This window comes from Vulpes lagopus, chromosome 9 (genome assembly GCF_018345385.1).
Source record: "Vulpes lagopus strain Blue_001 chromosome 9, ASM1834538v1, whole genome shotgun sequence".
Classification (NCBI taxonomy): Eukaryota; Metazoa; Chordata; class Mammalia; order Carnivora; family Canidae; genus Vulpes; species Vulpes lagopus.
Window position 1 is genome coordinate 19,146,063 of NC_054832.1, and position 15,792 is coordinate 19,161,854.

A 15,792-nucleotide genomic window follows, 5' to 3' on the forward strand; every position below is an offset into this window, starting at 1 on the left:
ATTGAGGACAACAGGGAGGGTCGTCACACTCATGACCCATTTGAAAAACCAACCTCCATAAGCCTGTCCTGAGCCCATCAGTCCCCCCTGCCATCGAAGTATCTGCTTCTTTCAAGAGGTGCATCTCATGTTAGTTTTGTAAAATTCACCTTCAGAATCATTTTTAAATGACTACATCTTAACTTTGGTGTATCTTAACAGATAATGTGTTAATGAAACTAACTTCTGGGGCACCTGGGTGGCTCCATGGTTGAGCGTCTGCCTTTGGCTCAGGTCATGATCCCAGGGTTCTGGGATCAAGCACCATATCAGGCTCCCCACAGGGAACCTACTTCTCCCTCTACCTATATCTCTGCCTCTCTCTGTGTGTCTCTCATGAATAAATAAATACATAATCTTTAAAAAAAAAACCAACTTCTGTCTTGGATGAATATTGCAGAGGCAATAATAATTAAACTAGCATTCTAAACTATCAAAACCTTTGGTTTAAAGTTCTATAAAATAATTTTACTTAAATTAAGAGTAACTGTTAGAATAAAAATTAAATATATATATATTTTTTAATATTTACAGTGCCATTATATAGCATTAAAGGAAAGCTTGGGGAAAAAATTTTTAACATATTCAAGTACAACTGGCTGACTAGTAACCACTGCAATTTTGCTAATGCAAATAGGGAAGCTCTGCTTCTTCCACAGTATTTGTAGAATTCCATTGCTACAAGTCAAGCACAATTCTGGGTGTTTGGAATGTAGCAGAAAACAGAGTGAGACACAAAACCTTCAGCTCCACGCAACTTTTCCAGTCTGTCTTAGCAGTAGATGCTAACACTTAGAGGGTACCTGCTATGCCCCAGGAACTGCAATGGTTTAGGTGTATAAATACATTCAATCCTCACAATCAACCCTATGAGTCTGGCACTATTGTTTCCCCCAGTATATGAATCAGTAAACTGTTGCACAGAGAAGTTAATTAACTTGCTCAAGGGAACACAGCAGTAGGTGTATAGCTGGAGTTCCCACCAGGTAATCTAGATCCAAAGTCATATCCTCTTAACTACTATATCACACCCATTCTCAGAAGATCAACCATTAAAACAAGTAAGAGAAATTTTAAATAGAAAAGGAAGGCATGGGGTTGGGTTTTATGGGCGTACAGGTAGATTTCTCTTCCCCAGGCTTTAGCAAACAAGGAGCCTTTCTTTATAAATCCATCACTGCAATCATCTAAGGGTATTTTTTTAAGGTACTATGGAAGCAAGGAAGGGAGATTACCTAGGGTAACATGAATGACTTCTCAGATGCCTGGCTGTGCCATTTAATTTATCTTTCAACTTTGACATATTAAGTGACAAAGTGTTGGCTGTCTCTGAACTATGTGCTTTAGAGGGTTATAAGATAATAAATACTAATGATTTCCAGGTAATTTCCAAAGAAAAAGTCCAAATTACATCTGTATGAGTTCACCCAAAGTTTTATTTCAAAACCCATCCATTTATTATCAACAAGACCACAGAATGAAAACTAAACACATAAATTAATCCCATTAGTTTGTCGTCTATAAAGATTTCCCTTGGGGACGCCTGGGTGGCTCAGTGGTTAATCCTGAGTCTTGGGATGGAGCCCTACCAGGGGCCCCCTGCTCAGCAGGGAGCCTGCTTCTCCCTTTCCCTTTGACTACTGCTCCTCCTGCTTGTGCTCTCTCTTTCTCTCTGTCAAATGAATAAATAAAATCTTTAAAAAGATTGCCTCTGATGGACAAAAGGATAGTATAGTAAAAAAAAAAAATGATTAATTTCTCTGATGTTTCCTGCCTGAAGGATTTCAACAAAAGCTTCTAAAATATACAGCTGGATCTGTGTGCACAGGAACAAAATAACACTGAGTACTTGAAGAGACAAACAGTTTAATGTCAATAATGCTTTTGATGACTTTTAGGTAAAATCAACAAGTTTGCATTCATATAAGAATATCCTGGGGAAAAAAACCCTACCACCATCACCAATGACAAAAAGTAGATTCTAGGGGAGCTAGTCCCAAATCTCTACTATCTCTCTCTCTCATCTTTCCAAACTGAATAGTTTGTTGCAAACAGCTTGGGAAAGAGAAGAAGAGGTCATCATGACTTGGAAGGAATTTGTTCTGTAAGGATTTTGCCTTGCTCATCTTCATGTCCCAGCACCCACCACAATGCCCGGCACACAGCATTTAAGCACAAACATCTTGAATGCAGCACTCTATAAACCACATTTCCAATAGAAAATCTAGAAATGGGTCAGATGAACTGTTTCTTGTTTGGGGATTTTGTTTTGTTTTATTTTGGTTTGTTTTGGTTGGTCTCTACTAAGTAAAAGACCTTCCTGCTGCCAAAGAAACTGTAAATATTTTCATCAAGAGTGAAGTTGCATCATCTAAATGGTTTGCAGTTATCCTGAATGTGTGCCACATGTCTCCTTTTCCACAAGGGTGATACCTTATAGAGAGTTTCAAAGAAATAATATTGCATAGCTAGAACTTTATGCTTTCTAAATAGCTGCAGGACCTTAATCCCTTGAAAACAATAAACTGGTTTCTCCTCTATACTACCAGAGAAGAGATTGCTCTAATGTGATACTAAAGAGAAAGTCCTGGGGTGCCTGGGTGGCTTAGTTGGTTATGCATCCAACTCGTGGTTTCAGCTCAGGTCATGATTTCAGGGTCTTGAGATCAAGTCTGAGTCAGGCTCTGAGCTCAGCAGGGAGTTCGCTTGAGATTTTCTCCCTCACCCTCTGCCCTACCCTTCTATGTGTGCGCATGCTTGCTCGTTCTCTCTCTCTCTCTCACACACACACAATCTCTCAAATAAATAATCTTTCTTTAAAAGAGAGAAAGTCCTTACTAATTAAAAGCTAACAAACATGGCCTAACCTTTGCATGCTACTTTATGCTTTTCACAGTACTTTATGGATGGCATCTCATCCAGAGATTCTCATGCTATGGGGTACATGAAAGTTACCACCACTTCAATCTTAAATGTAATGATGTTGGACTCAGAGCACAAGACTGGCTACCACTAGAGCCAGGACTACAAACTATTCAGGTCTCCTGGCTTTCAATGAAGTGCACTTTGCACTATATATTGTTTAAAGTGGTTGTGTGTCTGTGCCCATTGTTGAAATAGGACCACAAAAAGCACATACCTATGGCAAACAGTTCTACACCAGATTCACGTAGGTTTCTAGATGGTGGAATTATATCATCTTGGGACTTTCCATCTGTGATTAAAATGCCAATTTTGGATACTCCAGTCCTTGCTCCTGCTTCTGGTTTAAAGCTATTTTCAAAAATGTAGTTCAGAGCAAGACCTGGGGGAAAACAGGAGAAAATAAAACAAACCAACCACCTCTAACAAAAAGTTTTCCAATTCTGAAAAATGTAACCACAAGATGAGTAACTTATTGAGCTAAGAGTTTTTTAATAGATATGAACTTTCATCTTCATTTTTACAATGACCTTTTTCTCAACAGACCTGATGAAAACCTAAAATCCACCAGAATACAGATAACATAAATAACTGAATAGTCCATCATTTCAGAAGCTAGCATTTATAAAGAACATTAAATTCATCACCAATAGATGTTTACAGAATTGAATACAAGAAAACCTAAACCTTTATAATTTAGGATAAAGCAGGAATACCCACACAGAAGCAACAATCCTAAATATTAACAAAACCTTGTTTATGATGGTATAAAGAACCAAATTCTCTTTCTTTTTTTAGGGACAGTGGAGGCAGATCCAAAATGATCACTGAATTCCTGCCTTTTGAGTGTGACACTTTTCATTCAGAAAAAAAAATAATAAATGCTGCAATACTGTTATAAGATTTGTGTTTAATAAAGTTTTCTGCTTTTAACAAAAAGATTATGCCTCAAACTGGCAAAGCAATTATCAAGATTTCAATGGCTTACTTAAAAGTCAATGATAGCATCACTACTATCTAAAATGAGTATCTACATTGTGCACCCATAGAAGAAAATACCAGGTACTAAGGTTAAAACCTGTGACAACCCCTTGTGGCTGGAATAATTATAATCAAAATATTCTTATATTCCTTGCTTATCAAAAAATAGGTGAGCCAGGGATGCACAAATATTTTTATGACACTGCTGCTTGCAGAATAAAGGCAAAGAAAATACCTTCTTTGAAAATAAATAAGGTAAAAATTTGTTTTCACTTAGAATGATGGGATGGCTAGAAGCCCTGGGTGGCTCAGTTGGTTGAGCGTCCAACTCTTGATTTCAGCTCGGGTCATGATCTCAGGGTCCTGGGATTGAGTCCCACTTCAGGCTCTGAGCTCAGGACAGAGTCTGCTTGGAATGTGCTCTCTCTCTCTGCCCCGCCCCCCCCGGCGCACATGCATTCTCTCTCTCTAAAATAAATAAATAAAGTCTAAATAAATAAATAAATAGAATGATGGGGTGGCTAGAGGAGAAAAGAGGAAGGGAAATGAACTGGCAAAAGCTAAGACACCCGCAGCTAAGACAGTCACTGAAGATTGTCAGCATCCAGGATTGCTCCATCTCTTCCTGGCCCAGCCAAGTCCTTCTGGAGACATTACATTCACACAGCAAAAGGAAAGGGAGGGGGGGCGTGGGTCTGGGTTTTATTTTATTTTATTTTTTTTGGGGGGGGGGTCTGGGTTTTAATTCTTAATGCTGTTTAAGAAAAGAAGCCATCTAAGAATTTTAGATTTTAGTTTGGTTTAAAAATACTAGACCAAGTCTTATAAAGTGGCAGATTAAGAAATGAAACTAATCTTTGGCAAGATATGTTGCTAAAAACATGAAATGAATGAAACATACCTGTTAGCGTATTTCCTCCCTTGTATGGTAGATTTCGGACGGCTTCAATGACCTCATCTTTTGTGTTAAAGGCATTCAAGTGCCACTCTATTCTGGGGTCGCCGCTGTACTGTGCAAGACCTGGTAAAAAAGATGAGATAGCGCAACCAGAAATGATGGGTTAACTCAAACATCTAGTGGACTATTTGTGAAACCAGAATAATAAAGGGCCTGATCTCTTTAGCAATTCTTTCTCTGCTTCACTATGTAGTTTCAAAAAGAATTCTTGGCATCAATTTAAGGAATTAGTTTGGACATATCTTGGGACAGGAGGAATGTACATGTTTCCTAGCCATTTAGTAGTGAGCACCTAATTAGGTACTTGGTATTTAAAAAACAAATCTGATTGTATTTGTAGATAAAACCTCTAATTTACTGGTTCATTTTTGTCCTCAAAGGAATGACTTTCCTTAATGGCTATTTAAAAGTGAAACTATGAGACTCTATATGATAAAGTGAATATATTGCTCAAAGCTTTATAACCTTTTCTTTTTATCTTGGCTAGAATTAACTTGGCAGAGATTATTTTGTACTATAAAACTATTTCCAATTCCCAATTTTCTTAGTTCAAAATTCCACTGGATTCAGCTGTTTCTTTTAAATAAAAAGGAAACTTCTACCTGAAAAATTCTTAAACCTGTTACAACTTTAAGTTATTATTATTAGGCAGACAACATTTTGACTTTTTAGAAAACTGAAATGTGTTCAATAATTAATTGAATGACAGCATCCTTCAGCATAAATTAGTAGGAATAAATATTCATTGATCCAAACTTGTGCTCTTAGGAATATCATGAAAGTTGATCCTATAATTCTGAATGTCGCTCCGTAAAGTTTTTGAAATCTCTTATGAAGCTTCCCAGCAGATTTACACTGACAGCTGACTTCTGCTAACAACAGAACATGTACCAATTCGTGTCTTCTCTGAGCCCACATTGAATGCTGTAACCAGGTTTTCCAAGAAAAGCCGAACCAGTCTGAAGTTGAATCTTCCAATACTCCATGAACCATCCACCAGGATTACAATATCAGCAATAGCTGGAATTTCACAGAAAAACTTCACTTCTGCAAAGCACAAACCAGAAAAATTTCTATATCGCTTCTGCAACTTTTTAAAAAAGTGATCCTATTTTATATCTTTCAGATAACTTAGTGCTAATAATACAATAAAATTCCCATTAAAGCAACCATGCTTTTACAACCCTTCCCTTAAATGCATTCTTACTAGGAAAAAATTGTGGTAACAGCTGGCAGCAGAGTCAGTGTTCTGGAAATAGTTAGCAAAACACTGGCAGGTTCACACTGTCCTGGCGACTCAAGCCTTCTGTGTATTTTAGAAAAGTAGTGTCTGTGAAAAATCATCCAGCTTTGGGTTTTAGCCTGTAGATTCTTTCCAGGAAAGGTCTTAGCAACCAGTGGTGAGGGATTCAGCAGAGATGGGATGATGGCCAGAAAACAGAGAGGCGGCTCTCCTGTTCTGATAAGCGCATGCTGGCGGAAGTGATATAAAAGAAACAGGGGCTTCCTGAATTTAATCTATGCATGCCATGCGTTTAATCTAAGAAAGGTAGGGGCACCTGAGTGGCTCAGCGGCTGAGCGTCTGCCTTTGCTCAAGGCGTGATCCCTGGGTCCTGGGATCAAGCGCTGCATCAGGCTCTGCAGGGAGCCTGCTTCTCCCTCTGCCTATGTCTCTGCCTGTCTCTGTGTGTCTCCATGAATAAATAAATAAAATATTTACAAAAAAAAAAGAAAAGAAAGGTACACAATGTGATGTGATGAGCACTGGATGTTATATGCAACTGATGAATTACTGAACTCTACACCTGAAACTAATGAGGTACTTACTATATGTTGGCTAATTGAATTTAAATAAATTTGGTTTAAAAAAGAAAAGTACGCAGGCCTTTGCCAAAGTATGAAGGGTTTGTGGAAGAGGAAAATTGGGAAAAGGCCCAGGAGTTTCCCTATATTCAAATTCTTTAGCATACTGCATGTGACAGTAAGATTTTGTCCCTAAAAATCATTTAGCATTTGATTTTTTTAAATGGCTCAATTAGGCTTTAGAATAAGGAGCTAGAAAAGGATGCCCAGGAGCCAGAGTGATACTTAGAGACCCTTAGAGAAAATCATGGCTGGAGTTTATCTTTGCAACAAATGAGGAGGCTGTGGGCTGTATGGTAGGTCTGTGCTTGACTACATGTTGTCACACAGAGCCAAGGTATTAAAATAGTCTTCGTGTAGTTCAGAACCTGTAGAGATTTGCAGTCTTGTTAGCACCTTTAGTAGCATTGCTTCCTACTCTAGTTTGTGCTTTCAAATGGGCTCCTTAACTTTGCTCAATGTTCATATTAGGACTGGTGATCATGAACAGTGCGTGTATCTTTGTGTCCATGTCAACTTCTTGAAGTTGCCCAGCAAATCCCTATTTCGTGTGTTTTCTAACATTAAAATGACAGTAAAACAATATTTGAAATACAATACAGTTTATGTACTGAAAACTGAAACACAGAAGTGTTTATGAATAAACTGACTAAATTTTTCCAGCAGGGAAAAATAATCAACCTACTATGTGTGGGGTAGGCAATATAACAGATACCCCTGCACCTACCAGACTACACTATTCCCGAAAAATCTTAGTTTTCTTCCCCCTCCCAGACATAAGCATGCAAGGAATACCTAGATCCTTTTACCAGAAGGGATAAAATGTACTTGCCAATGAAACAATCAGATACTCATTATGGAAGCTAAATAGTACAGCTCAATCTGAAGTTTACATATTACATTTTTGGGCACCAAATACCCCTTCTTTAATAACCAGATACAAAGCCACTACACTGAAGTATTCTAAGAATTATTTTAAGAGTCATGAAGTAAAAATTAATTTGGTTTTTGGAAATAATCAGGGAAAACTGAAGTCTTGAAGCTTTAAGAGTCTATTTCTCTTGGTTTTTTTTTTTTTTTTTTTTTTTTTTTTTTTTATGATAGTCACAGAGAGAGAGAGAGAGAGAGGCAGAGACACAGGCAGAGGGAGAAGCGGGCTCCAGGCACCGGGAGCCCGATGTGGGATTCGATCCCGGGTCTCCAGGATCGCGCCCTGGGCCAAAGGCAGGCGCCAAACCGCTGCGCCACCCAAGGATCCGTCTCTTGGTATTTATGGGGAAATTTACTTGAAATGGAGAGTCCTCTCTTTTCGAAAAGTGTTGGGGGGGGGGATCTGTTTCACTTTTTATCTAATTGTTTGGATGCACTGCAGACAGGGTCTTAGAAAGGGACCTATTTCTCCCTGGTTATTTAGAAGAGGACTATGAAAACCTGTATTTTATGTAGGAGCAAAAATAAATGCAACAATCTGGATTAATCTTAGCAACATACTGCTCTTTGGTAGGTAGCAATATTTGGGGATGGGGAGGAATAAGTTCCAAAAGATTGCTATTAGTCTGACATCTTTTTATAGAGATAAAAATAACTAATATAAAAATACTCTTTTTAGAAATATATATGGATGCCATAGAACTATGTCTAAAAGTGGGAGGAGGTTGGGTGATGAATACAGAGTCCAAGATAGTGATTGCCTTGGGTGAAGAGAACCAAGGAATTGGGATGGCAGCAGCACCATCTGGTTATATGTGGGTTGTGGGCAAAGTATTAACTTTCCTTGGGGAGAGAGAGGGGTCTGCATGATTATTATGCCATTAAAAGTAACAAATTAAGTAACTAATCAAAAACAATCCTATCTGGAATGCAGAGAATATTGACTAGAAAAAAAATTTTAGTCTTTATGTCACACAATTTAAACACCAAGCCTTAAACACAAGGTACAATTGCACACACTTGATTTGAAATTAATGGCCTATTCATGCCCTGTTTTCTAACTAAAGACCAGTATCTGTTACATCAGCAGAAAGACACAGTTTTTAAGATGTTGGATTTCAGAAATCAAAATATATCATTGGTTCTGCATTCCAGAGTATGATTTTTCTTCAAGATTAGTGCACATGCACTTGGGAACTCTGAAAACAGTATTTTTTTAAAATGCCCTAAACCCTGGTTATTAGCCCTAAGATCTATCCAAGCACAATCACCCAAAGGGCTATTTCCCACTATGGCAGGCACGAATGCAGCATGTCCAACTCCACTAAGATTTACTGTAGGTAGAACAAACTCTGTACATAGTGTGCACCATGCTTACCCTGCCAAGTATGTTTGTGCCAGAGGCAGACAAATGTTTGAACACTTCGGGCAAGAGGTGTTTTAAAGCTGTCATGCTTGAGTTCAATAACCACACATCTCAAACATGATTCCAGCTGCTCTAGTGAATCTTTTAAAATATATACTCAAATTTTACTAAATGTTGAGTATATTCAAATTTTATTAAAAATAGGAGCCCGGATTCAGCACTGATGACAAATATTCTCCTTCCACTGGAAAATATGTTATCCACGTCAGCATTCTCCAATGGAGAGAGACCAGTCAGGGAAAAAAAAAGTGAAGCATCATAAAATGTGTTAAGGAATCAAGTGGTGGAAAACCAGACAGACCTGGAAGCCCAGATAAATGTCATGTAAAACTCTGTAGGCAAATGTAATTTAAAAATGCATTTAAAGGGATAAGTACATGTCTACAACAGCCAAACTATGGGAAGAGTGCAGAAGTCCTTCCACAGATGAATGGATAAAGATGTGGTGTACACACACACACACACACACGAGGAATATTATCCAGCCATCAAAAAATCTTGCCATTTGCAACGGAACTAAAGGGTAATATGCTAAATGAAACAAGTCAGAGAAAAACAAACATCATATGATTTCACTCATATGTGGAATTTAAGAAACAAAACATTAACACAGGGGAAAGGAAGGAAAAATAAAAGAAGATGAATCAGAGAGAGACGCAAACCATAAGAGATTCTGAGCTCTAAGAAACAAACCAAGGGTTGCTGGAGGGAAGGTGGTAGGAGGATGGGGTAACTGGGTGATGGGCATTAAGGATGGCACTTGATGTAATGAGCACTGGGTGTTATATGCAACTGATGAATCACTAAATTCTACCTCTGAAACTAATAATACAGTATATGTTAATTACATAGATTTTAAATAAAAAGAGGCCCCCCCAAAAAAAACTGTGAAATTCCAGTTTTGCTAGTTATCAAACTGCAGATCAGCCAGCCATCTAACATGACGGTTAATTCTTAAAAATCAAATTACAAAGAGTTTACTGGTAAAAAATAAAGTCATTAATATATTTTCATTGTTAAAACAGTATTCTGTAATTATTTTATTTTTTAAAAGATTTTATTTATTTATTCATGATCGACAGAGAGAGAGAGAGAGAGAGAGAGAGAGGCAGAGACACAGGCAGAGGGAGAAGCAGGCTCCATGCAGGGAGCCCAACATGGGACTTGATCCCAGGTCCCCAGGATCACGCCCCAGGCTGAAGGTGGCGCCAAACCGCTGAGCCACCTGGGCTCCCTGTAATTAATTATTTTAATAAATCACTTCTGCCCCTCCATATTGTATATAAAGTTAAAGCAGAGGAACAGGGAACATTATTTCTTTAACTGTATTTTAATTCAGCTCTTAACATGGACTTTATCTAAAACGCAATTCTGGAAATGCGGGGAGTGCAAAAGAAGAAAAGAAAGCTAAGCAGCTGATGGCAATCAAAGGAAAGCACCCAGTCTATGTGTTAGATCACAAACATAACATTGATGTCACAGATGGCATCAGAAGGAGCAGCTCCCAATCGGTCTTATACCTTATACCCTCTTATACCCTTATATGCAGGATGAGGAGGCCTGGGAGAAACCAACAACTCCCTATCTGAAAGTTACGCCCATCATGACATTAAACTTAAGCCCTCTGCTTATCTATTGATTTAATCCTCACAACAGCTCTGTGAGGTGCCATTTTTATCAGCCCAACTTCAGGCCAAAAAGTATGATATACATGGGTTGAGTGATTTGCCCAAGGGGTCACACAGGGAAGGAGGGGCAAACCTGGTGTTTGGATCCCAGTATCATGTATTTACAATCTAAGCTTTTAGGGGCTCTTGGGTGGCTCAGTTGTTAAGCGACCAACTCTTGGTTTTGGCTCAGTTCATGATCTTATGGTCTTTGGAGATCGAGCCCCACATCAGGCTCTGTGCTCAGTGGACAGTCAGCTTGAGATTCTCTCTCTCCCTCTCCTTCTGCCCCTCACCTCCATGATCTCTCTCTCTCTCTCTAAGAAAGAAATAAAAACCTTTTAAAAATAAAATCTAAAAAATAAAAATACAAAATCTAAGCTTTTAACAACAGGGCTGTATAGACTTCTTTAAAAAAAGATTTTATTTATTTGTGAGAAAGACAGAGCCAAGGTGAAGGAGAGGCAGAGGGAGAGGGAATTTCAAGCAGACTACTTGCTGAGCATGGAGCCCAATGTGTGGCTCAGTCTTAGGACCCTAAGATCATGACCTGAGCCAAAATCAAGAGTCAAACGCTTAACCGACTGAGCCGCCCCCATGCCCCATGGGCTATATAGGCCTCTATAAGGCACTCTACAGGATACAAATTTAGAAAACAGAGGGAAAAGTCTTCAATACGAAGCCGTATCCCCACAGAATTGGCCTCTGCTGTGACAGCTGCAGCTAGTATGTACCGTTTGCAAGCATTTCTAATTGTCTGTCTAAAACTTTTTCCCTTCCAAATGTAATCACCTAGTACTTAAATAGCTCATGCGAAAAGCATCTCTTTAACAATAATTTTATACCAATTTTACTATGCTGCTGACATCCCGAGAGAATTTTGTGTTGAAAATACAAGTGAATTCAAGCACCCTAGCTGTCTGCAGGGCTGTCCTCCAGGCCAATTCCTCCAGAACCAAGCAGCAGGACTGAACCCTTCCCCACCACCCACTGCCCCAGGGTTTTTAACAAAAGCTTTGCAGTTGACCACAAAAAAAAAAAAAAAAAGAAGAAGAAGAAGAAGAAGAAAGAAAAAAGAAAAAAAGAAAAGAAAAGAAAAACCAACCACCCTGAATTAAATCAGTCTTACTCTAAATTTGTTTATTAATTTGATAGTATGAGATGAATTTTCTGGATAAAATTTATTTATTTATGAAAAATGTATTTAATATTTACTGTATACCAAGAGCTGTTCAGGGCAACTGGGTGGCTCGGTGGTTAAGCATCTGCCTTTGGCTCAGGTCGTGATCTCAGGGTCTAGGATAGAGCCCCATGCTCATCAGGGTGTTCGCTTCTCCCTCTGCCTTTGTCCCTCCCCCTTGCTCATGCTCACTCTTCTCTCACTCAAATAAAGAAAATTTTAAAATAAAGAAATTTTTAAAAATAAATATAATGGGGATCCCTGGGTGGCGCAGCGGTTTAGCACCTGCCTTTGGCCCAGGGCGCGATGCTGGAGACCCGGGATCGAATCCCACATTGGGCTCCTGGTGCACGGAGCCTGCTTCTCCCTCTGCCTCTCTCTCTCTCTCTCTCTCTCTCTCTCTCTCTCTGTGACTATCATAAATAAAAATAAAAATTTAAAAAAAAATAAACATAATGATATAGAGAGTAGCTGTGTATGTGGAAAAGAGGTGTTACTCTGGTGAGAATGACACAAAATTACCAAATTAAAAGTCTTTCTTTTATACCATATTATTATTTTTGTTCTAATAGCATTCAAAGTAATAACCTAATTGTGGCTTAAATGGAAATATGCACAATGTATTCATGAATAAAAGTATTCACCAATTTAGTCAATGAAAACAGAAAAGAGCGAATTGACAGAAGCAGCATTTTTCTTCCAGGCAAACTCCTATTCATCCTTCAAAACCCAGGTCACGCTTCACAACTCCATGTAGCTTTTCCAACAATCCTCAGACAGGACTCACTATCTGCCCCTCATTACTGCCTCTGCATTTGTACATGGTTTGCTGTATTCATGACACTGGACTATTATTATTTGTTTCCATTTCTACCTCTCTGATTTGATTGAACTCATTGAGAGAAAAGAAGTTGGCATCTTATCTTTTTCTCTCCTTTCTCTGGCTCAGCTCTTGGCATGAAGTACATCAACAAATGTGAACTACATTGAATTGTGTTGTTAAAAAGGAATTCCTCTTTTCACATAATTTATGCCTCCAGCAAGGCACTAGAAAAATAAACCATGACGGCTCAATTAAATGTGGTCTCTCCTCCCACCCTGGCACTCTACCACACTAGGAAAGCGGATTATGGATATTTAGGGATCATAGACATTTTATCAGGTTTGTCTGTCTTCCTCACTATTTTTCCGATGTGTGAGGCAAAGCTGAATTAAAGGGGAGTATGTACTATTTTCACTCACATTATCTCAATATGCACTAGGAAAATCTCATGATGATTTTTACCACAACTGGTCAGATTTATTTAGTGGCTTTAAATTATTTTTTCTATGCCACTAGCAAAATACCTAGCAAGGCCATTCATTAACCAAGACATCTGAAGGAAAACTGTGGTCACTTAACAATTTTTCACTTAAGTTTCCCATGAGGTTAAGTTTAGATCTCCTAACCAAAAGCTCACTTCCAAGATTGGCTTCAGTGACATCACTGATGATTTTTTTTGAAAGAGTTAACATTATTTTACCAATGGTTCTAAAAAGGGTTTTTTCAGTACTTTGGCACATTCTGGTTCTTTTCAATGTTCTTGGGGGGTGCTATTATTGTTCTCATTTCTCAGAAAAGAAAGTGAGGTTCAGAGAGACAAATGAATGAATCAGTCATTACCTCACTCAGGACTGGATGCCAGGTCTTCTAAAGGTTTGCTCCAACATGCTTTTTCATCAGACCATGCTACGACCACCACTATAGAAAATGTCCTCAATGCAACATGGATGGTGACTAGTTATCTGTCGTATTAACGTTACAAGTTGTCCATCCAGAGGGTCCCTGGGTGGCTCTGCGGTTTAGTGCCTGCCTTTGGCCCAGGGCATGATCCTGGAGACCTAGGATCGAGTCCCACATTGGGTTCCCTGCATGGAGCCTGCTTCTCCCTCTGCCTGTGTCTCTGCACCTCTCTCTCTCTCTCTCTCTCTCTCTCTCTCTTTCTCTGTCTAATAAATTAATAATAAGTGCTTAAAAAAAAAAGTTGTCCATCCAGCAGGTGGGGAGCTTACCCTTCAGAGCATCCCTGACAGGGGACTGCCCTACCTAAAACAGCACCCCTCCAACACTCTCTTCCTTTATTCTTTTTTTTTTTTGTTTTGTTTTTGTTTTTGCATAACTTCTTGCTTTCTAGAAATATGATATACAGTAGAATGGTTAATTTTATGTGTCAACTTGACTGGCCCACAGGGTGCCCAGACATTTGGTGGAAGGTCATTCTGAGTGTGGCTGAGGGTTGTTTCAGGATGAATTAGCATTTGAATCTACAGACCAAGTAAAGCAGTTGCCCTCCCTCATGTGGGTGGTCCTCATCCAATTGGCTGAAGACCTGAAAAGAACATAAGACTGAGTAAAACGGAATGGCTTCTGCCTAACTGCCTTGAGCTGGAACAGTGGACTTGAACTGAAACACTGGTTCTTCTTGGACCTTGAGCCTGTCAGATTTCAGGCTAAAACTTACACCATCAGCTAGCTCTCCTGTGTCTCCAGCTTGCTGACTGCAGATCTGGGGATTCTCTAGCCTCCATCATCATATGAGCCAAGGGACGCTTGGGGGGGGGGGGCTCAGTGGTTGAGCGTCTGCCTTTGACTGAGGGTGTGATCCTGCAGTCCCAGGACCGAGTCCCACATCAGGTTATCCACAGAGAGCCTGCTTCTCCTTCTGCCTATGTCTCTGCCTCTCTCTGTGTGTCTCTCATAAATAAACAAATAAAATCTTTTTTAAAAAATCATGTGAGCCAATCCTTATAATTACTCCCTTTATATTTATCTATGTACATATACATGTAGATAGATACAGAGATAGAGGTAGATATAGATACTAATATAGATATAAAGGTATATAGTTATTATAGTTACATAATTACATATGTATATGTGTTAATGGATACATATATGTATATATGTGTGTGTGTATATGCATAGTTATTTATTTGTTGACTGTGGCAGTTTTCATTGCTTTCTTTTTTTACAATAATAAAAAGACCTGCCATTTAGTGACTGCTTTCACCACATGCTTTGCGTATGTCTTTTCCATTTAAGCCTGATATTAATCCTATGAGGTAGATGTTTTCTCAATCCAGTGAAAGGTTAGAAACTTAGAAAGGTTAAGTAACTTGCCATCATCAAACACTGAGCAGGGGGCAAAGGTGAAATTCAAATCTAGGACTGACTCCAAAACCTGAACCACTTAGTTATTGTGCTTTGCAACTCTGTTCACAGAAGTATTTGCAAGGAAGGAAGGAATGGAGGGAGAAAGGGAGAGAGGAGGGAGGAAAAAGAAGAAAGGAAAGGAAAGGAAAGGAAAGGAAAGGAAAGGAAAGGAAAGGAAAGGAAAGGAACAGAAAGGAAGGGAAGGGAAGGGAAGGGAAGGGAAGGGAAGGGAAGGGAAGGGAAGGGAAGGGAAGGGAAGGGAAAAAAAGGAGAGGAGAGGAGAGGAGAGGAGAAGAGAGGAGAGGAGAGGAGGGGGAGAGAAGGAAGGAGGGAAGGGGAGAAAAGGAGGAGTTTGGAAGGGAGGGAGCCATTAAAAAGAGCATGAAATCAAAGTCATGCCCACTTGCCCTACATCCAACTGGGATGAATAATACCATGACATCTTGTAGACATGTGAAGTTCAATCTCAGAACCACAGCAGAAGGAACATCTCAGCTGTCACTCAGAGCCCTGCATCTTAACAGTAACTTGACAGTCCCATAAACATCACATTCATTATGTTTCTTCTCTGCTCAAAAGCCATAGGGACCAGGAGAAGACACTACAGCGGTCTCCAAATATTTAAAGGACTG

At 39.1% G+C, this 15,792-nt stretch overlaps 1 protein-coding gene across 2 annotated transcripts in view; it reads right to left on the reverse strand.

The window, feature by feature from the left end:
* Positions 1–15,792, reverse strand: part of COL14A1 (collagen type XIV alpha 1 chain) — a 217,781-nt gene that overhangs the window by 149,555 nt on the left and 52,434 nt on the right. For both annotated transcript variants that reach the window (XM_041769636.1, XM_041769637.1), the window contains exons 6-8: positions 5,792–5,947; positions 4,844–4,963; positions 3,179–3,343 (exon numbers count right to left, since the gene is read on the reverse strand). In XM_041769636.1, coding sequence (XP_041625570.1) covers positions 3,179–3,343; positions 4,844–4,963; positions 5,792–5,947 — 441 coding nt within the window. The remainder of the gene's footprint in view (positions 1–3,178; positions 3,344–4,843; positions 4,964–5,791; positions 5,948–15,792) is intronic.